Below are 27,452 nucleotides of genomic sequence, written 5' to 3'. Positions count from 1 at the left end.
GACACTTCAATACACAATCTAAAACAGAATATAACGTAATAATTGTTACAGTCCATTATGTGTAGGCTGTTTGTAACTAATCCTCCACTACCATAGTGTTACTATTATATCCTTGTCACAATATTACGTAAAACGTAGAACAAACAAAAATCAGTTCCCACAATCCACCGCAGTCCCAGCCCTCAGTCCTCAGCCCTGAGCCTCTCCGAGTAGTGAAAGCTGCTCCGGATTAACTGGAGAAATTCTCATCATGTCCGCGGTTATTGTTTTCCTCTGGAGCATCATGAGCTGATTTGGCGTTTTAAATACTTTCAACAGAGGAATACACTCAGGTGAGGTGAGACAGTCTGTAAAATATGGATTTATACTTAATAATAATAACAATCACGTCTCCTTCGCTTGGTGTATCTTGTCAGGTGGCTGTTATTATCAATGGCACACCGGTTTGTTTATCTTAGATCAGCTTGAAGTATGCATTTTATATCATTTGAGATAAATGAATGCATTCGTTAAGGATTCGTTATAGAGAGAAAGTCATTCATTAAGTCATTTTAATGTTGGAGTTCACGCCCTGTGAGGAATGCAGAATAGCAGGCTTTCAATGATTTAGTCTGTTTTTGTGATTTAGTGCAAATACAGAGTTTTATGTTCAGGCTTATCTGATTTTTTTGTTTGTTTGTTTGTTTTAAATAGTGGGAAAAAAATCATATAAAGCCATCAAATGTAAAGACACTTCTGCGAAGATGAATGCACGCGATACCGTATGACGTCATGTGCGTTTTCTTGTATAGCGTGAAATAAAGAAAGGCGCATGCGCACTTCGAAGCGTTGCATTAATCTGCCAGGATGCAGAGGCACAGTTTGAGGATTAAACATCTGGTCAAATCGAGCAATCCAGAGAAAGTAGTATTAACGGCAGATTAAAAAAAATCTTTCATAACATACCCCATTCATTTTATTACAGTCTGTTTCATTTATTTACCTCATCTGGCTGCTTTTATCCATAGTGACTTAGAATTGATGCATCATACAGTAGAGCAGTTAAGGGGCAGTTTAGAAATCTAGTAATGTAATGTTTCTCTTATTGTGTGCACTCTTGTCAGTGCAGTTTATCCCGTACTGTGTTTTATTTAAGTCTGGCGGCTGAACAGGGTTTTTATTTTGAAAATACATGCCGTTAATCTGATTTGATGATCTGATAGACTAGAGACCACTTTCTAGATTTCAGCCAGTGATTTCATATGTATCTCATGAGATCAGAAATTGCTAGGGTTGCATTGATTCCACTTTTAATTTTTTAAAAAGTATTGACACCAGAGCTGGCCCTATGTATAAAGCACTTCTTGTGTCACTTCTAGTTTGTCCCTTGTGTCTGTAGTAACCTCTAAATGTTAACTAATGCAGGTAGGAAGAGTTGGGCTGCATGCGAATAGGATTGGTCTGAGGAATCATTCACACAAGTCGTCTGGATTTATCGCTTTACTGTCATACCTAATTTGCACAGAAATGAGATGAACTCAGTTTAATTGTCGAACTTCACTCAGTCACTTTGTTGCTTTTATTGTTAACTTCTTGCAAGCACCTGTGGTCAAATTATATAAAACAGCAGTGATTTAGGCTTTAAGTTTTTATTTTATGTCCTATTTTTTAAATGAATGATGATTGTTGAGTCAGTCCACATCATACACATTTACGTCATTATGCCACTCGACCTGATCAGAGCACGTCAAATCCGATTTGATACCGAATCAGCGTTTCAGGCCATCATCAGCACCACTGCATCCCTAAATACTTCTCACTAATTGGCTTACAAGTGCCACAGAAAGGCTTCTGGCCAGTGATCTAATTGCTCTCTGTGGTGAGATGACAGAACGACAATGTTGATGCAGTTACAATGGCATTTATTAATAGAATTATATTTTTTATTTAAGTGATCACAGTCAGGTTTTGCTGTTGAATCTTTAAAGGGAATAAAAGAGCAAGAGTTATTTTCACTCACTATATTCTGTGATGTTCAAGCACTGAGTTATGGCAGAGACTTGGTTAATTCTATATATTAACAGACTCGGCTCACTAGGGCATGAATCAGGATATCGTGTATAGGCGCTGTTAAGGACATACTGGGACACTGTTGACTCCATTTCCAATGTATTGGCAGGTCAGAATGCGGCTGTGCTCCTGTGCCGTGCACACGTTGGTGCGATGGATGCGCAGCTGCTCCAGGCGCAGTCGCAACCGCCTGCCTCGGAGACTGCGGGAGCCCCTGAGCTACACCAGACTCATCCTGAATTCCCTCTGCCACAACTCTCTCCTCAACTGTGATCTTGTGACCGATTCCCTTTTTGAGCCGGTCTTCTGGATGGTGGATGTTATCACCCGCTGGTTCGGGATGGTGAGCCTGGCACTTCTTCTAAGATAGTTTTTTTTTTTCTATGTCAAATACACACGTTCATAATCTTCGGTAGGATTTGTGTTTGTGAAATGTTTTCTTTTCCTTTTCTTCAAGGTCTTTGTGTTTTTAGTGATAGTTCTCACCAGCTCTGTCCTCTTAGTCGCATATATGTGCCTCCTCCCTTTGGCTCTTAAAACATATCCTATTGGCTGGTTAGTATGGCACTTATGCTATGGACACTGGAACTTAGTGATGATTGTCTTCCATTACTACAAAGCAACAACGACGTCTCCTGGACACCCTCCAAAGGTTCAGTACTTATAAACAATTATATAGAAAGTGAGTGTAATGATCCTTTTCATGCTATCATATTCACCATTGTTTTTATTGTTTTGTTTGTTTGTTTGTTTAGATGAAGACTGACATTGCATTCGTGTCTGTCTGCAAAAAGTGTATAATGCCCAAACCAGCAAGAACTCATCACTGTGGCATTTGCAAAACGTAAGAACCATAAACTGCATGTTAACAAATCAGTCTTCTTGATCTGGAGCTTGCTATTAATGGTGCCTTTTTCCTGCAGGTGTATATTGAAAATGGACCATCATTGTCGTATCCTTTTCAGAAAAATTTAGCATCAATCCTGCATCAATCCCGTTCCAGTTAAACTCTAATAGGCAACTGCAACATTAGTGTTACCACATGTCAGCTAATAAACAGATAACATTTTATTTAAGATTTGTGGAAGGAAACAATAAGAGACACCATGTTTTCAGGGGTTCTGCAAGGTTAAATGTAACTACAAAATTAATAAAGGATGTTCTTTAATAAGTACAAAATGCAATTGTTGGCAAATTGCTGTGTTATAAGAGGAATAAAACAGAGAGACATGCTGATATAGAGAAGTAATCAGCTTTGGGGTGATAATGGCATCAGATTGCAGCGTCCTATTTTTCTAACACAAGGTGCACTGTTGTGTTTTAGACCACAGTGTATGTTCCTGCAATGTTAACTGTAAATTCAGTGCAAAAATGAATGCTCCAGTCTGTGTTTATGAGGGCTAAACACAAACAAGAATATTGCAAGATAGAAAATGTGAAATAAGCCATTTGGGGCTGTCAGATAATAATAATTCAAACTACAATTTGGCCACATCACATTAGTCAGATATTTAATAGATATTTAGCCAAAGTCATGTGATTTTCAACCTTAATTGCTTATCTGCAATATGGTAGGAAATTTAGCTTGAACCCTGAATTTTGCTTCCATTTGCTTTGATAATTCAATTATTAAGCTTAACTGTTCATTTTCAGCTTGGTTAAACAACTGTGTTGGTCATTTCAACCACCGTTACTTCTTCTCCTTCTGTCTCTACATGACCCTCGGCTGTATATACTGCAGCATCAGTGGCCGTAACCTCTTCATCGATGCATATCAAGCCTTAGACGTAAGGCTACAGATACAGCTTGTACTTTTAAGCCATGAGTGTATCATAAGCTGGTTCTGTGCTGGTGCTTCTCTTCTTTCTTCTACTAAAAATGGGGCAATGCAATTGTCTCTGCTGTTCCTTCAATAGCACATCAAGCAGATGGATATGGAAAAGCAGGGTGTTCCAGTGACAGGTGTAGCTCTGCTCATAGGAATCCTTCCTCAAGAAACTCTAACTGAGAAGGTATTATATAGAGGGCTTTGCATCTGACTTCACACTCTGACTTTTTACTCATTTTGGTGTTTCTGATGTCATCTTAAGGTTAGAGGTCATCTTGATTTCTATCTAATCTGGCAGTGAATCTGCAGGATGCATTAAGCATGGAAGTAACATGAGGGAACTAATTTATACAAAAACATCTACAAAATTATTCTAAAATAAACCTCAGAGCATCATGCAATAATTATTCTTACCAGCTTGATGAAATCACCTTCACTGTAGTAGCTATTTAAAGGTAAATCCTCTGGATACATGGTTTCAAATTATTCTGATTCTGAGCTTTAAAATGGTGCAACTTAAACTAAAAGTATATAAACTAGTATCCTCTGGTTTCTTCCATGTTTTCCTTTCAATGCAGTTCATACACTTGCTTTTTAACATTCTTGACAAGTTCACTTATTTTAAAACTCTTATACTATTTATTTAAGATATTTAGGTAAGTATGTAAATAATTCTTGACTATCTCGGTCTATTTCGACTGTTGAAAAGATGTTCGCAAGATTCTCTTAGTTGTAGTTCAATTTTGACTTATTCTCAATGAGAGTGGAACCAAATCTAAAGATTTTGAGCAAATGATTCTATTGTCTAATAATGACTTGAAATATTCATATTGTTTTCTGTTAAAACATCCAACAGTACATGCAGAGGAAGAAGAAAGTACACATGCTTTTAATATGAAAATGAACTAATTAATTGTGTGTCAAACTGAGAAAGCTATTCATTTTGTGGACAAACGATGAATATTGTGTTCATTATTATTATTTCTCCTAGTTTAAACAAAGTTTATGAATGAATTTAATCTCACAACTGAGTGAAACATGGAATTTGCTGAGTTACAACATTAGTATGTAAAGTACCAAAGTAACAAAATAAATGTTGTGAAACATGATTTTGTTTATTTCAAGCATTTATTTCTGGAAAAAATGATCTGCCAGTAGAGCAAGAAAATGCCAAAACAGGTTTAATAGCCTTCTATTTATTTTTAATGAAAAAATGAAGTTTTATTTAACTTCACATGGAAAACATTGGCTTTTCTCTATTTCTTTTTCCAAAATAGAATTTAAAGTATCCAAAAAATGGTTAGCTTTGAGATTTGTATATGAGTTATTGCTTTATGCAGTCTAACCTATTTTGCTTTTGTTGATTAGAGTCAAACTTCAGCAGCTCTCACTTTTAAGGACCGGATGTTTCATAAGAGTGTTATCTACATGTGGGTGCTTACTAGGTAGGTTGTTTGATCTTTTTTTCCCCCCTGCACTGTGTTTACTTGGTTGAAAAAAGTAAAATCATTTGTTGATTATTACTACATGTGTCTTGTTGCCTTCAGCACAGTAGCAGTTGCTTTAGGAGCTCTGACCTTGTGGCATGCTGTCCTCATCTCCCGTGGAGAGACCAGTATTGAGAGGCATATCAACAGTAAAGAAGCCAAACGCATGGCCATACAGGGAAAAGTATACAAATCTGCACACACACATTTACATAGCCAATTCAATTTGCTCAGTAATGCTTAGGAACTGAAAGCATTCTCTCTGAATCATAAAAATCCATAAATATTAGCATAGTAATGCTTAGTATCACTAGATGCTGATGTGTATACACACACACAGACACACTGCAAAGAATATTATATATATATATATATATATATATATATATATATATATATATATATATATATATATATATATATATATATATATATATATATATATATATATATATATATATATATATATATATATATATATAGATGAACTTGATAAATTGCATTTATCCACTATGCACTCATTCTGAAGCACATGATTTCTTTTCTTCATGATAGGTTTATAAGAATCCATTCAGCTATGGGAAATTGAACAACTGGAAGGTGTTTTTTGGAGTAGAGAAGAGGAGGTAGGATGCTTTACACATCACTGTTGCAATAACAGAATTATAAGCAGACAATATTGATTATCTGAATAGAAATTGTTTATTACAATTTAACATAATATAGCTAATACATAGTTATTTATTGGGTATGTGCTATACTAAATGAAGCAATAGTAAGCACAGCACATGAGAGCTAGGCAGCTATGCATTGTCTATGACTAGAATTAAAGAGGTTTTTTTTATGTTTTCTTATTTTATGAAAAGCAAATGCTCATGATGGTGCTTCTGAAGTATGAAGAGTTTTGTATATTTGTTTAGCTCACCTGTATATTTAGAGTTAGATCACCTGTGTGTATTGCAAAACACTGTTCCTAAGATCTTAGTCATAATGCATAAAAGATTCTTAAAATAGTGTAGCTCAAAGAGACTTGTTATGCCTGTACTGTAATATTATGTGTTTTATTTTCTTCACAGTCACTGGCTAACTCGGGTTTTACTGCCGTCCGGACACAGTCCTTACGGCGACGGGCTGACGTGGGACATCTACCCGATTAAAAAGGACATGATGCCAGTCTAAATTTGAGCGCCATCAGATGTAATGTTTGTTAGGTCGGAGCACAGGTCACTGCCTGCCTGTGGAGCCATAATCCTGCAAGTCGGCCAAGCCTAGATTTACAGCAGTGACGTGAAAACAAGCAACCATGAAGAGGGAAAAACTGCCTTGTCCCTGGAATAATAATGACATTTTTTAACATAATGATGACGATGATAATTTTTTATCTACCATGCATTTCCAGAGCCTGGATCTGATCGTTTGGATGAACTGGAACAGACAGTGGAGCTGTGCTCCATTAAATATCAAAACTATACACACACCAATTAGCCTTAACATTAAAACCACTGACGAAGGTGAATTGAATAAAACTGATTCTCTCATTACAGTGGCACCTGTCAATATTAGGCAGCAAGTGAACAGTCAGTTCTTAAAGTTGATGTAATGGATGTAGGAAAAATGGGCAAGCATAAGGATCTGAGTAATTTCTTGAAAAGCTGCACAGTGTGATGGCCAAATGACTGTACAAGTGGAACCTACAAACTATAAAGCAGATGGTTTTAATGTTACGGCTGACAATGATTGTTCATGTTTTATACACATGGTATTTTTCTCTTTTTATGCATTTTTACCCACCCAAAGTCTAGAGTTTTAGTGAGGGAAAGGTTATAATTAGCAAAAAATTGTGTCTATGGTTTTTTATAAAGAACCATATGGACAAGGTGGTGGGTTTCTCTCGCCGGTCACTATTACATTTTTTGGAGTGTTTTTTAACAAATATATGACCAATATTTAAAAATAAAATATATATTGCTTTTTTGATTGTGGACAAAACTTCTTAAAATCTCAATCACATGTTTAACTGGTAGGCACCATATCAGCTGGCCAAAAATGTTGCTAGCAAATGAGATATTTTAATGTTGCCCCCAAAACTAGGATATCCTTGTTGAAACTTTTTTTTCCCCCAATTTCAACACGGTAAACCAATGCAAATAATTCAAACGTATGTATTTATGATCAAATCTAACTTGTCTGGCATGCAGTGATGCTTTCACAACACTGATATAACAGGATGTTTTTAGCACTCTGCAAACCAGGCTATAATACTATTAAGATCTTTTTGTGCCATTTGTTTAAATAGTAAAAAGTAAGCAGTAATGCAGTAATTACTCGTTTAATGTTATTAATAAACCATTAGTTATTAATTTAAAAAAAAAACTTTGCCTACCAAATATATAAAGGAAGAAATTTTATACATAAAATGTGTGGATAGATAGATAGATACACTATATTGCCAAAAGTATTCACTCACCTGCCTTGACTTGCATATGAACTTAAGTGACATCCCATTACTAATCCATAGAGTTCAATATGACGTCAGTCCACCCTTTGCAGCTATAACAGCTTCTTCTGGGAAGGCTGTCCACAAGGTTTAGGAGTGTGTTTATGGGAATTTTTGACCATTCTTCCAGAAGCGCATTTGTGAGGTCACACACTGATGTTGGACGAGAAAGCCTGGCTCTCAGTCTCCGCTCTAATTCATCCCAAAGGTGTTCTATCGGGTTGAGGTCAGGACTCTGTGCAGGCCAGTCAAGTTCATCCACACCAGACTCTGTCATCCATGTCTTTATGGACCTTGCTTTGTGCACTGATGCACAGTCATGTTGGAAGAGGAAGGGGCCAGCTCCAAACTGTTCCCACAAAGGTGGGAGCATGGAATTGTCCAAAATGTCTTGGTATGCTGAAGCATTCAGAGTTCCTTTCACTGGAACTAAGGGGCCAAGCCCAGCTCCTGAAAAACAACCCCACACCATAATCCCCCCTCCACCAAACTTTACACTTGGCACAATGCAGTCAGACAAGTACCGTTCTCCTGGCAACCGCCAAACCCAGACTCGTCCATCAGATTGCCAGATGGAGAAGCGCGATTCGTCACTCCAGAGAATGCGTCTCCAGTGCTCTAGAGTCCAGTGGCGGCGTGCTTTACACCACTGCATCCGACGCTTTGCATTGCACTTGGTGATGTATGGCTTGGATGCAGCTGCTCGGCCATGGAAACCCATTCCATGAAGCTCTCTGCGCACTGTTCTTGAGCTAATCTGAAGGCCACATGAAGTTTGGAGGTCTGTAGCGATTGACTCTGCAGAAAGTTGGAGACCTCTTCGCACTATGCGCCTCAGCATCCGCTGACCCCGCTCTGTCAGTTTACGTGGCCTACCACTTCGTGGCTGAGTTGCTGTCGTTCCCAAACACTTCCACGTTCTTATAATACAGCTGACAGTTGACTGTGGAATATTTAGGAGCGAGGAAATTTCACAACTGGATTTGTTGCACAGGTGGCATCCTATCTCAGTTCCATGCTGGAATTCACTGAGGTCCTGAGAGTGACCCATTCTTTCACAAATGTTTGTAAAAACAGTCTGCATGCCTAGGTGCTTGATTTTATACACCTGTGGCCATGGAAGTGATTGGAACACCTGATTCTGATTATTTGGATGGGTGAGCGAATACTTTTGGCAATATAGTGTAGATAGATAGATAGATAGATAGATAGATAGATAGATAGATAGATAGATAGATAGATAGATAGATTAAAGTCTATTCTAAATTTTAAAAATGTGTCATTATAGTTTATATATTCCTGCATCCCATACAGTGATTTTAAAAGGTCTATACTGTATTTGAAACCAAAAATGATATATTTTGTTAGTGCTAGTATTAACACTGCGCACTGCAGTGGACTCAAACTGACAACCACTGACTGCAGCGCTAGAGCGGCGCATTATGATGACGATATCTACGGTGCGACGTGCAGGCCAGGGAGAAAGCGTGGCTGAGCAGTTCAAGGATCACTTCTCTGTCCAAAATGGTGAAATCCGGTAAACTTCGGTCCGGAACGGCCCAGAAATTAAAGCGATGGAAGAAAGGACGTAGCAGCGATTCAAACCCACAGACGAGTCGCTATCGACAAGCTGCTAGAAGCCGATTTTTCAGTCGGCCGATAGGTAAAAGTTAGCTAAGATGTGTTTACGCAGTTAAATGGGCAGCTCCGTGTACACGTGGGTAATGTTAATTCAAATCAAACAGACAGTCTGCTTAATGTTCACTTCTAAACATTTAACCAAGTGTTTCGTTTGACAGTTAAGAAATAATTTGATGTAAAGTTGCAAGTTAGGTCACGGTGATAAATTTGGAAACTATCCATTCAAAGTATATCATTTGAAATATGCAAAGCCCTGTTACATTGAATGTGTTCTAAACACGATTGGTTACATTTTGCCTCACATTTCACTTCTGTGTGTATAAAGTTACATGTAATGTATAGACACAGAACGTATGTAAATATGCATGCTCTTCCATGTTTCTGTTACAGAAAAATATAATCTGGGATTATGCATCTCATACTGTTAATTTTATTTTACCCCACAGAAAAAAGTGATCTTACGGTTGATGCTTTGAAACTGCATAATGAGCTTCAGGTGGGTTCTCTGGAGAGAAAGAAAGATGGCTTGGAGGATACCATGGAGGAGACTGCAGCCCTGACTGAGAGAACATCAGGCACATTTCTGAGTGGACTGTCTGATTGCTCTAATCTGACTTTTAGAAAAGTTCAGCGATACTGGGAGTCCAACTCTGCTGCACACAAAGAGGTTAGCGTCAGCAATTAATTCATTTTTTTTTTTTTGGAGTTTGATCTGTTTTCGCTGACTACCAGTTTAATGCACTACATTAAAATACATGCTGTATGTTTTACAGATCTGTGCTGTACTGGCTGCTGTTACAGAAGTGATTCGCTCTCAAGGAGGAAAGGAGACGGAGACAGAATACTTTGCTGCTTTGGTGGGTTTCAAATACACACGCATCATATACAAACAGTCTCACATAAAACAGAATACAGGATGTTTTGCAATAACGTGCTATAAGACACACTTACACATTAATTGATTTATGTCTTCGTTTTAACATAACTTTTAGTAAATTGATTTTGCAAATAGTTCTTGATGCTGTCAAGTTTGTAAACTGGCCAAAACCTTCTTATATCAGATGACGACCCTTGAGGCAGTGGAGAGCAGTGAATCGCTGGCGGCTGTAGCTTACCTACTCAACCTTGTTATGAAAAGGTGTGTTGTCATTCTCACATTCAGTTCATCCATATAAACTGTATAATGAAACATAATCGCAGTTTCAGTTACAGCAGAGTAGAGGTGTGCATAGGGAAGAAGATCCTGCAAAACCCGAACAAAAAATATTGCTGGAATGTCATGATTTAACATGGGGGGTGTATTGGGAACTTGTTCAGGGCTGCACATTCAATTTAACATGTTCATTTATATATTTTTTATTTTTAGTACCGTTTATGGTGCTTTGCTGTTTTTTAAGGTATTAACTTGCTTATATGTTTTTAAAATAGTACTTAGCTAATTTGTTTGAAAACATATCAGAAGCAATTGGTCAGATTTCTAGCAGGATTAGTCAGAGTGGGATTAAGAAACAGTCCAGTATAGTGCTGTTTGACTGATACAAACCATCCTGAATCTTCTGAGACTCTTTCTGGTGAAGAACGAGGGAACTATCTTGAATAATAGCCATCTTCATAATTTATTACTCTGCCTATATAAGTCTATACTAGCTTATTTAATTGTTATAGACAGAACTTACTGTAAAAACACTTAACATGTACTCTGACTGTATAGGGTGCCTACACCAGTGTTGATAAAGAAATTCTCAGACACAGCAAAGGCCTTCATGGATGTCATGTCAAAACAAGCCACTGCTGACTGTGTGTCCTGTGTTCGATGGGTATGTGCAATATTTCTTACATTCTGCATTCTGTATCTAGTCCAAAACACTAGATACAGTATTTGTATTTCCAACGTGCAAATATACATACATACTTTTGTATTTATAGGAACTGTTTAAAAGAAATGGAGTAATAAAGAGGGTTATCTTTGCCATTGAGAAATATGAAAAGGATTTAAAGATTAATTTTATATTAACACACTTAATTAGCATTAAAAGATGATTGACTGATGTCTTAATAAACTGAATGCTACAGTAATATAAGTGTGATGCTTCAGGTTTGTTCTCTCTAATCGATTTTGATGGAAACAAAACTAAATGCGAAGTGACTTTTGTAATATGCAAATGCAGAGCAATCAGCTAGCTTTGTATAACAATGTTCTGACAATGTTTTTTGAATTTGCTTTTTTCCCCAAGATTTGCTGGAACAAAATAGATTAGTATTTTGAGTTATAGTGTGAGTAATGCAGTAACCTATCTGAATTGCTGTTAGCTTAAACAGAGTTCAGATTTATTTTTAATCACAAAGCTTTGAACAAAATCAGAAAGAGAGAAAATGGTGTGTATTTCCATGTTACACACATTGAAAATGTTCTCATTTTATCCTACATTTGTTTTTTTTTTCTTTCTAATCATATTAATGACAAAAATGATGACTCCTTACAGATCTTGTCATGCCTGGCTACTTTGCTGAGGAAGCAGGATCTCTCTGTGTGGAGTTATCCCTCCACCCTGCAGGTGTATCACGGCTTACTCAGCTTCACTGTGCACTCCAAACCAAAGGTCAGTATTTCAGAGCCTCAAACATTTCCACTGAATTTTTAAATGATGCTGTTCACAATAATGCTTGCCTCCACCAAAAACAAACAAAAACAAATAAATAAGTGGCTAGCTAAAGAAACGGGGATATGATGCATCCCAGGTTATCTCAAGTGCATTCTGAGATGCTTTTCTGGGCACCACAGTTGTACAGAGTGGTACAGTTTACTGTACTGCTACTTTAGCCTTTCTATCAGCTTGAATAGTTCTGGACATTCTCTGTCGTCAATTTTGCGTAATCTCTACAGACTCCTGTGTAAAGGTCCAGGACATCAGGAGATATAAATACTCACACCAGCCCGTCTGACACCAACTATCACAACATGGTCAAAAATCACTGATATTGCACTTTTTCCCCATTCTGATGGTTGATGTGAATAATACCTGAAGCTACTGTCTCTTTGTTATTTGCTTGATTTTATTCACTGTACTGCTGCCACATGATTGGTTGATTAGATAATAGTCTGATTGCCTCCTGAATAAGTAGGTATCATTCTATGAGTAGGTCTGTATCGCCCAGCCCTATCCCAAATAGTTTCATCTCATTGGCTACAAATCTTCTGACATTTTGCATCCCATCTATCACAGAAAATTAACGTTATTTCTGATTTGCTGCAGGTACGTAAAGCAGCTCAGCAGGGTATATGTGCAATCCTGCGTGGCAGTGACTGCATGTTTGGAGATAATGCACCCAGCCACCACCCTGCTGCCATTACCACAGCCAAGTACTGCATTAAAGAGATGGAGCAGGCAGGAGGTAAGCTGCGATCTTTATATAAACTATAATTATATATACTATCTGTAGAAACACTGTATATTATCTCTGTTACTGTTGTACATAGAATGTACATAATGCACACATTTTTGCACAATTTATAATTACACCTGACACTTTATCTGCTGTAAATTCAACTTGCACATACTTCTTTATGCACATTCTGACAGCCTTATTTATTGAGGTACATATTCACGTATTTATCTGCGCTTGTTCATTTGCACAATTTCTACTATTTTCATTTCTGTTAGATGCTAAACAGCATTTCGTTGCTATGTACTGGTACTTTGCAATGACCATAAAGGTTGGTCTGTCTGTCTGTCTGTTTATGCATTCACTTTGTGATGATTTACCTTGCAGGGTGTTGATTAGGTTTTGCCTACCGTTACACATTAACCTTCCTGTATTTGAATTCAAACAGGTAGCAAGGAAGACACGACCACGCTGCATGTGCTGGGGCTTTTGAAGGAGCTGATTACTACGTTTCCTCTCGGCTCAGTGAAGTCTTGCTGTGAGACTCTTCTTCGTGTTATGACCCTGAGTCATGTGGTGAGAAGACATCACTGTTTTTAGTAGTTTGCATGTATACAGTGAAACTGTTATACTGAAATGTTGAGGTTATTATTTTTTTTTTATTTTTGTTTTAAGTTAGTGACAGCGGGTGCAATGCAGACTTTCCACAAACTCTTCAGTGGAAAACCAAGCTCCTCTTCCATGTCTGCAGAGCTCAATGCCCAGATCATCACGGTAAATCCAACACACTTGCAGCATCATACACATTTATATTCATCCAGGGTTTTATTTATTTAATTGCTGCAACTTACTGTTTGAACTTGTTCTTTATGCTAGGCTTTGTATGAGTACATCCCTAGTGAAAACGACTTGCAGCCTTTGCTTGCCTGGCTTGCCGTAATGGAGAAAGCCTATGTCCATTTATCCAGGTAGGGTTTTTATTAAGTATTATATTTGTGGATTTACCTGCTGTGAGGGAAGAAAAGCTGAAATCTGTTGTTTTTTAGCTTACAGAGCTCTTTGAGTCTGGGTCACCTTCCTCGTCTCTTTTCCGCTTCCATGTCCTGTCTCCTGTCCCCCCACACACAGGTTGTCTCTGCCGCCACACAGACTCTGAAGGTAGGTTAGAAATGGTTTAGGATGGTTCTACATGCTATATTGTGCTGTATTTATATTTATTTTTTTTAAATTTGTGTTTGTGTGTTTGAGGTTGCAACCTATGAGGCTACATTCTGTCTCAGTTAATATTTAATAATATGAATCAGCGATTAAGGTCCTCTGAAGATGAACCACATATGTGCTTTTTTGATAAGCAGTTGTGTTCTATGAATTACTAGTTTTCATAGGAAATATTTTTTTTCTTTTGCATCAGTGGTCTTGTAATTAAATTGGGATCATAGTGTCATTCATCTTTACATAGTAGTTACGTAAAAGTTATAAAGGTTACAGAAGTAATAAATTGTCTACATTAAAAATTTCTCAGCGAGGAGATGGGTACATTATGTTAATTCTCTAGTGAACAAATAAAATTATTTAAGTTTCTAAGTTATACTATTTGTCAGGCAGTTGTTCAGTTTTTGAGTTGCACATAAGATTTTAACATATATTTGTTTGTTTATGTAAGGTGATTCCTAGCAGGAGAGTTTATAATGCTTTTGGCCTGGCTTTTTCACTCAAATGCCTGATTTCTAAAAAAAGGTAGATCATCATATTCATGCAAACAAAATAATCCCGCTAGGAAAAAAAAAAAACTACATTCAGTCAAATGGCTTGGCCAGTGGGTGGTGCAACAGGCAATTTGGAATAATTGGCACAATGTAGTTACAGCACTGATGTGTGTTGCCCCAGTGTGAAATGCTTTAAGTTTAAAAATACTTTAAACCAAATCTAATTTTTACATTTTTTAGTATTCAACTGGTAAATTGATTTCTTAAAAAAAATTCTTTAGTTATGCCTCCTGGACAACTACCAACTAATCATAATAGTCCAGGCACAATATCTACTTGTCTACTGTTCGTTGCAGAATAGTGTTGAAATGTGTTGATTCTCTGAATAGACACTGATCAATGAGTGTGTGGCACCACATATGGCAGAGATCGGACCTGTGCTGCCCAACGTTTCTGCTGGTAATGGCCTTTACATCTGTAAAATGTTCCGGTGAGTCTGGATTTGTTCAAAATGTATTTTTATATCTCTTATCAAATGTCTCCCAAATTCAACATATACTCTATGCAGATTGTCTATAAAGTCTCTTTCCTTATTCTTTTTCTTGTCCTTAGAGGATCAAAGTTTTTCCTCACATTTCCTCTCTTTTGTGGTGTTGCAGTATTGTGGAGGAAGGCTTGTCCTATCGCTTCCATGCTGCATGGCCTTTTGTGCTTCAGATCCTTGGCTGCTTCTACAGAGCTGCAGGGAAACAGGCTCATCCTGTTATGATGAAGGTGAGAGCTCTGACTTTATTATTCTATAAATGTTGGGTTTGGGTATTAACGTGTTAGACATCGGCTATAAATTCATTAGGGGCAGTGGTTGCTGAGTGGTGAAGGCTCTCAGTTAATGGCCAGAAGATCAGGTGGTTATACCCCAGCACTGCCGGGATTGAACTGTTGGGCTCTTGAGCAAGGCTCTAAACCCTCTCAGATCCAGGGACACAACAGGGATACAACTGACCCTGCGTTCTGACCCCAGTGTCCTAACAAACTGGTATATGTGTGGGGGAAAAAAAAAAGAATTTCACTATGCTGTGGTGTATATATGACAAACAAAGGCTTGTTCTTCTGATGGTTTGCCGTGGAATGTAGCCAATCAGTGATTTTAATAGGATCTCTCTCTTTATCTGATTCCCTGCTAAAAGTATGTTGACGTTAACCACATTTGCACTGATTATGTTTGTGTGAAATTGCTTTGCAGAGTCTGCAGTCTCTGAGCGACTTGCGTGCAACGCCACAGTTTCCGTTCTGTGGCGAGTTGGATTTAGCGGTAGGGGGTGCAGTGGAGAGCATGGGTCCACAGGTGGTCCTCAACGCTATCCCACTCCTCATCACTGGAAACGAGTGAGTCACTGTAGACAAACACCATACAGCTCATGTTGTACTGTTCAGTTTTAGATATCCGAGTGAACTGGGATGTTTATTCATAAAAAAAAAAAATACATGACGCGGCCATAATTTACCTAGAAGAAATGTGCTGCTAATTTGAATGATATTTAAATTTAATGAAATTTAAATCACAAAACAGCAGAACTAAAATGTCAATCACTCCTAACGATTTCCAACATAGAAAGCAGGCTGATAAAACACCAAAAAAATTCTCTTTAAATATTACACAGGAAACCTGCATTCATAAACAGATTGTTTATATTGAACATGCTGTTTATTTAAATGTTAAGGCAGCGGGGTCGAGGATTTGGGAATTTTCTGAGGAATATTTGGAGTCCTGGGTTGTGCTGCACTGTGCTCCACCACAAGGATTGACTTTAGGTCCACAAATGCAAAGTCATATACTTTGTAAGACACTTCAGGACTGTGTCTCTGCTTGAAGCACCTAGTATTAAAGAAATGTTATGAGAATAAAATAATTTTTTTATTTAAATATGTTTTTATTTGTTTACCTTTGTACATCAATGTAACTGAGGCCTATAGTTACTGGATACCAGACACGAGCAAAACCTTTCTCTCTGGGGATCTTGCTGAGGTTATAGGATCAAGAAACATTTTTTCATTTTAAGTGCAGTCTTTTGACATTATTTTTGTAGGTCTGATGTTTGTGTTGATGAACAAGGATGCAATCACCATTATATTGTTGCTTATTATTATTTAATAATAATAATAATAATATAAATAACAATGCTGCTGCTCAGTGAACTAGAAAACATGAACACAGAAGGGTATAGCAGGTTGTTTAAAATATAAAGTTGGGGGAAAAAAAAGTAAAAAAAAAAAAAAAAAATAGGAACTTCAGGATGTGTTGTAACCCTTAACTTACCTGTTACTGCGTCATATATTTACTGTATTATTACATAGCAAAAACTGAGTTTATCCCTGTTTAATCGTTTCCTCTGTTACTGTACTAGTTCCCTGCTTTAACAATGTTTGTAGTAAGGTAGTGTGGTGGTCTTATTGCCCTGAGTGATTTATTTATTTATGTTTCCTCTTTTAGCGATGACTTGGAGTTCCCACGCAGCTGGCTTATCCCAGTTATCAGAGACAATGTAAAGAACACCCAGCTGGCATACTTCATCTCTTACTTCCATCCCCTGGCATCTACACTAAAACAGAGAGGTTAGTACTTCCCTTAAGAGTGTGTACACACGTTTAGATGAGGAAACAAACATTATGTTGCACTTTATATGAGTTACAAAGGCAATAAATGCATTTAAAGTGTATCAGTTCAGGTAGAAGGCTTTCCAGCTCTGATGGTTTTTCTTTTTCAGCGGATGAACTGGAGAAGGCAGGACAGAAGCTGGTGGCAAAAGTATATAACACATTACAGTTGCAGGTAACATTGTCCATCCATGCACCTGGTTAAGATTCACAGATGAATTTATAGGTGTGACTTGGATTTTTTTTTTTATTAGCTTCTAAGTGTTTGTGTTTTCTTACTCAGATCTGGACTATGCTTCCTGGCTTCTGCACTAAGCCCACTGATGTGGTCAGCTCGTTTAAGGGCATTGCCCGCTCGCTCGGTATGGCCATCACTGAGCGCCCTGATCTTCGCGTGTGCATCTACCAAGCCCTGCGTGCACTCATCAACAAGAGCTGTGACACAGGTCAGCAACTATGTGGCTGTTCATCATACACTAATTTTTATATATGTACATATACACCTGACCCCATTATCCCGAGGTGATTTTATTCTTTAAAAAAAAAAAAGCAGTTTATTTCCTTGAACTCTTTTTATTATTCATGCCAAGCCCTTTCAAGCCTCATTCTCATGTCTCTATAAAAACAGGAAACTGTCTAATACAATATTAAATACAACAAAGCAAATGAGAGGAACAACAATTTCTGCTAATGTTGTATCAGTAATGGGATATTCCTGAACTTCTGGATGTCATCTAACTTGCCCAAACTGAGGCATACCCCCTAATGTGGGCTTGCTGTACTGAATATACCTATGGCACAATAGCCCTAAGTGACTGTTTATACCACTTGCAATATATTTACTGTCTTTTGTAATGATTCTTACACATGTCTACTTAACTAATGTGAGTGAATATTGGGCTTTAGGTGTGCTCCTCTATACCCTTCCACCCTACACAGTACTAATGAGTTTTGTTTGTCCTTTGCTGCAGAGGAGGAGAAGGCAGAAGTGGGTCGCTTTGCTAAGAACTTTTTGCCCATCCTGTTCAACGTGCACACACAGCAGCTAGCACCTGGAGAAAGCGACCCGTCCAGGCTGGCTGTGATCGACACCATCAGAGCTTACTTGACGATCACTGATCCCAAGGTAGCTCATTTTATTAACCCATAGTTATTGCAGATATTCTAATGAATGGTAAGGAATCTAATTGGCAAGCTGGTTTAATAACACTGTGTATTTTTAGATGGTAGGCTCATTTCTGCAAAAAGCCATGGAGAGGCTCAGCAGCCCAGACAGCTCAGAGTTTACACGGTAAATAATCCATAAATTTCACATTCCACACACAGCATCAAACAGACTCCATCCAAACACTGTTTTAATGCCAGTCTGGATTTTATTGTGCTTTCAAAGAATTCCTGAGTAGGACAATGAATCTTATCTAAATCTTATGAATACATTGCACATTTTCCCCAAAATAAAACAGACATTTAAAGGTCTTTTATTCTGATTGTGGCATTGCATCAGAGCCTTTAGAAACCATTATGAAAAAGCCGTTCAAAAGAATATTTGAATTATATGAAAATTTTACATTTTCAATCTAAGTTTTAGAAAATGATAATCTAATTGAATAATTTGATGCATCTACACACCGTTCAGTGGGCAGCTGTTGTATCTGATTGCTATTCATTTTTCCCCAGACTTACTGTGATGGATTTAGTAGTAGTAATGTCTGCCTTTGTGGATGAGGAGGCTATGGCACAAACATACGAACAAATCAAACCCTACTTGGAGGTATGACTCACAAACATTCGGTTTAAAGCCATGTTGTGTAAATTTCACTGCCGCTAATGTTTTTGTCTGCGTCTGTGGCTGCTTTCTCAGAGTAAGGACTCTGGTATTCAAAAGAAAGCATACCGGGTGTTGGAGGAGATGTGCGGAGGAGAGAGAGAGCCATGCAAGCGTTTCGTCTTGGCTAACCTGGAACAACTCAAGATGGTTCTTCTGGACAATCTGAAGAGTGCATCTTCACCTGCGAAACGAGTAAGAGCTGTAGAGGGACATCACTGTCTGAAAGTTTAGCTGGACAGTGCTGATACACACAAACACACACGCTTATTACATATTATTCTGATTTTTTTTTTTTTCTTTTCCTTTTGATCTGCAGCCCAGACTGAAGTGCCTTATTCACATTGTGAAGCAGTTGAATGAAGAACACAAAGACTTCATCACTACACTTCTCCCTGAGGTAGCTTACACACACTGCAGAGTCTTTTTATTTTTTATCTAGTCTAGTTCTGTGTTTTAGGATGATCACAATACCATTAATGTCTTGCATCAGGTTATAATTTGCACGAAAGAAGTCTCTGTTGGAGCACGCAAAAATGCCTACTCCCTCTTGGTGGAGATCGGCAACGCCTTTATCCGCTTCTGTGGAAATACCAAAGGTAAGACTGCTTGAGCTAAAAGTTTTCTGCAAAGTGATTTATAATAAAAGTGATACAGATCAGTTTAAATAAAAGTAGCAATCACTGGATAGTGTTTGATCTACAGATCAAAATGTAATGCTTTGAGTAAATATTTATTTCCCATTCCATGGAGGGTCCATGTTGATGCACTGATGCAATCTTTTGTAAATAAAGTTCTCTATAGCAGAACTCTATAAATAGCACTGGTCTCCTTTCTGGTAATGTTTTATCCCAATTTCTTCAAGTTGGTTATCTGCCAATTCCCACGCACCAGCCAGGTCTCCCCGGTCATATGACTGCTACTAATGAGGCAGGGTGAAGGCAAACACATGCTTCCTCTGAAGTCTTGTTCAATCCTGTTCTTAGGATCTGTCTTAACTGGTAAAGACCCATGTATGTTTACACTTGTTTTTAGGCAGAAATGTCTTGTGAATCTGTCCCTGGAAGAGAATTCTACTGTTTATTGTGATTGCTGAACAATAATCACACAGTCTGGCAATGTTTACGTTTTTCTGGCCAGGGCAGTGACACACATCAGTTAGGTGGTTCTTCCCTGCTGTCTGGGCAGTATCGTAATGCATATTAATAAAGGTTCATCACCTGTTGTTGCTGTTGTAGTGATTGGTGGTTGTTGTTGTGGAGCTACAGCTGCTGTTAGGACAATGTGTTATAGTAACTTGCATTATATTGATGTTTAGAGTGAACATGCTATTCATTTATTTTTCCAAATACCTGAAAATATGAGTTTATATTAAAGTGTATTGTTGTTCCCGGTCTGGTCTTAAATTGCATTTGTGTACAAACCATAGTTTTTGGATTGTATACCTGGATTAATACATAGAGTTTATGGATATTTGATTTTGTTTTTTCAGATATTTGGTTGATTTTGAGTGTCAGTGTGTGGCCTTCCCTATTGTGGTTTGGAATGTAATAGCCTCATTGATTTTCCATGTGAACATTACGTCAGTTCCTGTTACTTGACCAATTCAGGAGTCGTTAATAGCTTAAATAATTTTTCAATATCTGGTCTAGAGTTATGTGCTCCTGTTAAGAAGGTTGTGTTGTGGTACATTTTGGTGGGGAGCCTAATTCTTGTCTACCTGTCAGTATATACAAAATTGGTGAATAAGCACTCGATGATGTGTGAGCAGCTCAAAGGGATGCAGTGACTGGAGTTAGTTTGACTGTTTATATTGTGATGATCAAAAAATCTGAAATCCCTGTCTGTTTTCAGATGCCCTGAATGAGTACTTGAGCCATGTGTACATCGGTCTCACAGGATCAGTCACAATGATCACCTGTACTGTACTGGCCCTTACCAGACTTGTGTTTCAGTACAAAGGTAACCAACATTGTGATTTAAAGCATATATTTAAGAGGAGTGTGTGTATAAATGCCTGGTTAAAACAATAATTTCATTTTAGACTCTTTAGACGTATCACCACTGGAGCAGCTCCTGCACAATGTCTGCTTGCTGCTGACCTGCAGGACACGGGAGATCGTCAAGGCGTCTCTAGCCTTCATCAAAGTCATCCTCTTCATCCTGGATGTAAAAGTTCTAACTAGTCAGGTGTCTGTTATTGTAAGTATAAAAGCCAAATACTGTATGGAGTCTCAATCTATACTCTCTTCTGTCTAAATGCTCGTTTTACTCTAAAGGGTTTTTCACACTTGAAATAGTTACCCCTGGCTAATTGTAATTCCTAGATAAACTAAAATCTGGATTATCTTGCTTCATGTTTCACACTGTTTAAACTTAATCTTAATCTGATGTTTCACACTGGACATTCCTAAACCGTGGGTTAACCTTCTTATTTGTATATTTGTGGTGTCAAATAACCGACTGTTTTAAATAACGGCTTGTCTGACACGTTCACAACAGTGAGCAAAAAAAGGACAACTCTGCTCTTCTGTGCAGATGAGCTATTGTATATTTGTGTATATCTTTCAAAGAATTGAATCATTATAAGTTTGTTGCATTGTTTACTAGGTGCTCGCTGATATCCAACTCCAGCTAATTTTGTCACGTTTCCCTTTCTCTAAGGTGTGCACATCCGTGATGTCCAGTGTTCTGCCACCTGATGTTACTGTGTGTTTATATGTCCAGATTTTCATGATATGTGATATGAGACACTTGGTGTTCAATTTCTGATTGGATGTCTGTTGCTAAGCATCAGGCTGTAATGCTCTAACACCATATGATCTCACACTGTACACATTTGGCACTGTAATACAGGGTTTTCAGAGGACGGTTTCATAACCCTGGGTAACAAGCGGTGCTAACCTCGCTTCTAATTTATACATGTGAAATGTTCCTTTACCCCGCATTAAACACAGGATTTAGATCAACGATATCTGGATTAAATGCAGTGTGAAAAGCGATTAAGATATCTGGGTCAAGTAACATCATTTGTACATCTATGTTTTTTCCTCTCTCAGATGGAGGGCATCAGCAGTATGAAAGATGATATGAGAAGACACTGCAGGACAAAGCTGAAAAACATTTTCACAAAATTAATCCGCAAGTTTGGGTAGGTTTGATTACAATCCTTTTACAGCACATCTACATGTCATTTTCTGCTGACATGTAGATCTAACAGAAGTGTTCTTTCCATGTTTATCTCTGTGTGCTCAGCTTCGAGCTGGTCAAGAGTATGCTGCCTGTGGAATTTCACAAAGTGCTGGCAAACATCCGTAAAGTGGAAGCCCGAACAAAGAGACGCAAACTGCTGAACAAGGCTGAAGAGGACGGTTCTGAGAGCGAGGAAAACCTTCCTAAAGCCAAGACCGACAGGTGTTCACACTTTTTATTACACATTGCCTGTTTAGGTGTGAACGTGCACAGTGACAGGAATGGAAAATGTTCAGACACCAAATATACTGTTGGAGTTTAGAGAAGAGATTAAAGAGAGATAGGAAGGGATAAAACTAACATCCTTTTCCATTGTGCTCTCAGTATCGAGGACATCCTGGCAGAGACAGACTCTGACTCGGAGGATGAGAAACCTAAAAAAGGCCAAAAGAAGCCAGTTAAACAAAAAGCGCAGGCCTGGCTGAAAGAAGGAGTATCTGATGAACCACTCAACTTCCTTGATCCTAAAGCAGCACAGAGAGTTCTCTGTAAGATTTTTTTATTTAAATATATTTTTCTAAAGAAGAAATAAACAATAATATTAATAGATGTCTATCTGGTTTTATGTCATTTAGTTGTATTTCCTTTAAACATTTGTCTCTCTTTTTTGTGTAGCCACCAACCCTGACTTGAAGAAGACGCCTAAGTCTGATCATGGCTTCAAGGTGACATCAGACGGGAGATTGATCATTAAAGACGACGATGAGGAAGATGATGGATCTAATGGCAAGTCTTGCGGTTTGATTTGTTTTTGGACTGAATCTTGGCTTGTTTTCCTGTGTTGTTTGAGTCCATGAGGGGACTGGTTTAAGAACCACTGCTTCAGAAACGTGTCTCCCCTAACACCTGCTGCTGTGATTGATTAAAACCTGGCTACCGCTCATCTCATGCTTCCACAATATACCCATACCTAACATCGTAGATATTTTTAATTAGTGCTGTCGATTGATTAAAAAACTAAAACAATCACATAGTTACCATCAACTATCTGAATAAGCCAAAGTGTTGGTTGCTTTCTCAGTTAGAGGTTTCATTATTTACCCATGAGATCCGCAATCCTGTAATTCAGATTGTCTCACTGAGATCATTTCACAAGGGTGTTTTGCTTTTAGATATGTGACATGTCAAGGACGAATTCCTTCTGTGGTAATTAAATTCAGCTTTGCAAACTGTGCAGATTACTTTTGTTTTCTCCAAATATCCATTATACGATTAAAACTGTGTGTGAAAACTACTACCTTGTTCACAGGAAGTAAACAAAATGCTTATTTATTTTGCTAGCACTGTTTGTAATACATCCTATGCTTGTGTTCTCGCTGTATGATACTGTACTCTTCTGCTTGTTAGGGTTCTATAGATTTACATCTAGAAAGCTGTTTAATGGCTATATCTGAACAGTACAGTGAGCTGAATTGTGCTCTTCAATGTCTTTTTCAGATGACAAAGAAATCGATGACATCCTGAAAGAGGCTGGAGTGAAAACGGTGAGTAGTTGGTGATCATTTTAACACGGTGTTGCATATGTCCAAGCAAATGAACATTAAACAATTTTGGACTCTTTCTTATAAGCAGAAAAAGAGCCAGAAGAGGAAAATTGAAAATGATCTGGATGATGACATGGAGATTGAGCCACAAATGAAATATAAAGGTATGTCACATTTTATCTGTGAGCAAATTAGTGAAGGAAAAATGTCCATGTTGGAAGAGTACTTCTCTGCATTCAGCAGCATTGTTTAAAATTCAGGGTTTTTTTCTATAATTTAGTAACTACTATATTTTTCTTAAAATTTGAACTCAGCTGGTGGCAGTGGCATTCACAGACCTCTGGGAGGAAGAGAGGAGTCAGGAGCTGATTACAAAGCTAAGGTAAAGTTGGATCTAATAGTCCAACAATTGAAACAATATAATTGATACAATTATAGTGATATAATATAGGAACCTCTTCAGGACAGGGGGTTTGATGTTAAAATGACAAGCTTGTCTGGGTTAAAAAAGAGAGAAATAAATGGTGAGAGAATTTATATTTTGTTAATTTAATCCTAACTTTTTTTTTTTAATTCTATTTTTATGACTGTCAAACCAATAAACCTCACCAATAATTGCTTCACTTTGGGCTGAATCACATCACCCCATCACTGATTATTTTCCTGTTGCAGCACAACCCATTGTGTTTTTTTTTTTCCTTTAAGTTGCATCATAACCACTATGTATCTAGCACTAAGTCGCTAATAATCATGTTTTCAATGCAGAAAGGAAAAGGTGACATTAAGAAGAAGGGGAAGCATGACCCATACGCCTACATCCCTCTTAAGAAGTCTCAGCTCAACCGCAGGTAATGAAGCTGTGAAGTTTTTGAACATGTATTACCGATAATTTGTGATTCACTCAGTCTGATCCAGTGATCTTGTGTACACAGGAAAAAGGCTAAACTGCAGGGTCAGTTCAAGGGGATGGTCAGAGGAGCGAAGAAGGGAGCGCTGTCTGGAAAGAGAATGCAGAAAAATAAGAAGAGAGCCTGACGCATATATTTCTAAACATGCAATATTTTTAAATCTGAATGGACAGTTTTGTTTATGGACTTCAGAAGTTATCGCTCGGATTGGATCACTTCATCATGCAGTATCATGCTTTCTGGCTTAGAAATGTGTGTAAAGTTGCGCACAGATCCCACTAGTGCAACTAAGGAAGTTATTCCACTACTGAGTTCAATGAATTGTGTTCTTTTCATCAGTGTGTGCTCCTCTCCCTCTAAGTGTTTGATTTGATGGTGGAAAAGGGTGGATTACACAAGATGGTTTGTGAGATAAATGTATTTATGTGTTGGAAAGTAAACATGGCTAAAATTGAGAAAGAAGTGGCTTGTGTGTGCTTTTTTTGTTCAGGAATCGAAGGAAAAATTACACGTTTAGTCCTCCCACAAGTAATTATCAAAATAAGTGTTATACATTTTCTTTGTTTAAAAAAAAAAAGACTAAAAAAAGCTTAGGGTAGATGTTGTACGTTTGCCCACTGACAAAGAAATGATCAGTCTAATTTTAATGGTAGGTTTATCTGAACAGTGAGAGACAGAATAACAACAAAACAAATCCAGAAAAACACATTTCAAAAAAGTTATAGTTAAGTTGATTTGCATTTTATTGAGTGAAATAAGTATTTGACCCCTTTGCAAAACATGACTTAGTACTTGGTGGCAAACCCTTGTTGGCAATCACAGACGTCAGACATTTCTTGTAGTTGGCCACCAGGTTTGCACACATCTCACATCTCAAGGAATTTGGGCCCACTCCCCTTTGCATCCATGACTCATTTTTAATGCCTTGGCTGAGGGAAGGAGGTTCTCATCCAAGATTTAACGGTACACGGCCCCGTCCATCGTCCCTTTGATGCGGTGCGGTTGTCCTGTCACCTTAACAGAAAAACACCCCGAAAGCATAATGTTTCCACCTCCATGTTTGACGGTGGGGATGGTCTTCTTGGAGTCATAGGCAGCATTCCTCCTCCCCCAAACACGGCGAGTTGAGTTGATGCCAAAGAGCTGGATTTTGGTCTTATTTGACCACATGACCTCTGAATTCAGATGTTCACTGGCAAACTTCAGATGAGCCTGTACATGTGCTTTCTTTAGCAGGCAGAACTTGCGGGCGCTACTGGATTTCAGTCTTTCACCACGTAGTGTGTTACCAGTTGTTTTCTTGGTGACTCTGGTCCCATCTGCCTTGAGATCATTGACAAAATCCTCCAGTGTAATTCTGGGCTGATTCCTCGACGTTCTCATGATCATTGAAACTCCATGAGGTGAGATCTTGCATGGAGCCCCAGACCGAGGAAGATTGACAGTCCTTTTGTGTTTCTTCCATTTGGGAATAATCGCACCAACTGTTGTGACCTTCTCACCAAGCTGCTTGGCGATGGTCTTGTAGCTCATTCCAGCCTTGTGTAGGTCTACAATCTTGTCCCTGACATCCATGGACAGCTCTTTGGTCTTGACCATGATGGAGAGTTTGGAATCTGATTGATTGCTTCCTTCTGTGGACAGGTGTCTTTCATACAGGTAATGAGCTGAGATTAAGAGCACTCCCCGAGAGTGCTCCTACTGTAATCTCAGCTCCTTACCTGTATAAAAGACACCTGGGAGCCAGAAATCTTTCTGATTGATAGGGGATCAAATACTTATTTCACTCATTAAAATTATTAATTTTAATATTTATCTGAACTCACTGTTCAGATAAACCTACCATTAAAATTACAGACTGATCATTTCTTTGTCAGTGGGCAAATGTACAAAATCAGCAGGGGATCAAATAATTTTTTCCCTCACTGTATATGTATGTATGTATGTATACACACACATAATACATAACTTTATATTTTTTTTATATTACTTAATATGTTTGTATCGCACATTTAACGACGATGGACATTGTCTCAAAGCAGCTTTTATAGAAGTATAGAAACAGAAGAACAAAATATATATAAAATATAAAGTTAAGTAACTATTTTATCTCTAATGAGCAAGCATGAGGCGATGATGGCAAGGAAAAACTCCCAGACATAATATGAGGAGAGATGAAACCTTGAGAGGAACCAGACTCGGAAGGGAATCCGTGCTCATTTCTGTGACACTGGACAGTAAATGTGAAGTAATTTACAGTAAAATGTAGTTATTACAGTTTAGTATTTTTAGTATTTGTCCAGCAGGGGTCAGTGTTTCCTTTAAAGCCGACTTTAGTTTAACTGAGACCCACATGAAAAATCTGTCCCAACACTGCTGCTGCGTTTTACAGATAATACAGATCAATAATGTTTTGAATTGTATACATTAAAGTTTTAAATAAAAAAATCCCATAAAATGCCATTTTTTAAAACTACTTTCCCCTGCAAAACAAATATCTGCAGATTTAAATGTTTGGTGAAGCTTACCTTGGAGAGTCTAACTTCCTGTAATGTCTAATCAGATTGGAAACAGTTCTTGAACTATTCCTCCATGTAGAAGCTTTCTTCTTAATTTTTTTAATTTGTACATGTGGGCTACAGTCCTTCAGTTCTGACCGCAGATGGAAATGTTGAGACTAAGATATTTTAGTGAATTGAAAGGCTGTGTTTATTTTAAATGTTAATTCTTGAATAT

General features: G+C 37.9%; 2 protein-coding genes across 4 annotated transcripts; both read left to right on the top strand.

Annotated features, from left to right (window-relative positions):
- The first annotated feature begins 178 nt into the window (after positions 1-178).
- Positions 179-7,336, top strand: zdhhc16a (zinc finger DHHC-type palmitoyltransferase 16a). 3 transcript variants are annotated; one of them, XM_058378890.1, is made up of 11 exons: positions 180-332; positions 2,159-2,392; positions 2,507-2,701; positions 2,805-2,893; positions 2,973-3,001; positions 3,703-3,836; positions 3,966-4,061; positions 5,246-5,322; positions 5,425-5,548; positions 5,920-5,990; positions 6,441-7,336. In XM_058378890.1, exons 2-11 carry the CDS (start codon positions 2,165-2,167, stop codon positions 6,541-6,543), a joined length of 1,146 nt encoding a protein of 381 aa, XP_058234873.1. In that variant the 5' UTR covers positions 180-332; positions 2,159-2,164; the 3' UTR covers positions 6,544-7,336. The 3 variants fall into 3 exon arrangements, with proteins under 3 accessions (XP_058234888.1, XP_058234873.1, XP_058234878.1); XM_058378895.1 differs by having other exon boundaries at positions 192-337; XM_058378905.1 differs by lacking the exon at positions 3,966-4,061 and having other exon boundaries at positions 179-332.
- Positions 7,337-9,308: 1,972 nt separating this feature from the next.
- On the top strand, positions 9,309-25,172 carry rrp12 (ribosomal RNA processing 12 homolog). Its single transcript, XM_058378877.1, has 34 exons — positions 9,309-9,524; positions 9,949-10,169; positions 10,276-10,359; positions 10,564-10,640; positions 11,214-11,319; positions 11,986-12,102; positions 12,757-12,895; positions 13,335-13,462; positions 13,562-13,660; positions 13,763-13,854; positions 13,933-14,044; positions 14,982-15,082; positions 15,252-15,366; positions 15,836-15,978; positions 17,084-17,205; positions 17,358-17,422; positions 17,531-17,693; positions 18,219-18,373; positions 18,471-18,538; positions 18,925-19,018; positions 19,109-19,267; positions 19,392-19,472; positions 19,566-19,671; positions 20,927-21,034; positions 21,117-21,274; positions 22,132-22,223; positions 22,328-22,486; positions 22,649-22,812; positions 22,940-23,050; positions 23,762-23,808; positions 23,897-23,972; positions 24,123-24,190; positions 24,574-24,656; positions 24,741-25,172. Exons 1-34 carry the CDS (start codon positions 9,386-9,388, stop codon positions 24,841-24,843), a joined length of 3,855 nt encoding a protein of 1,284 aa, XP_058234860.1. The 5' UTR covers positions 9,309-9,385; the 3' UTR covers positions 24,844-25,172.
- Positions 25,173-27,452: the final 2,280 nt, after the last annotated feature.

Source organism: Hemibagrus wyckioides, linkage group LG03 (genome assembly GCF_019097595.1).
Source record: "Hemibagrus wyckioides isolate EC202008001 linkage group LG03, SWU_Hwy_1.0, whole genome shotgun sequence".
NCBI lineage: Eukaryota > Metazoa > Chordata > Actinopteri > Siluriformes > Bagridae > Hemibagrus > Hemibagrus wyckioides.
Note: the sequence above shows the minus strand (reverse complement) of the source record. Positions and strands in the feature narration are given on the sequence as shown.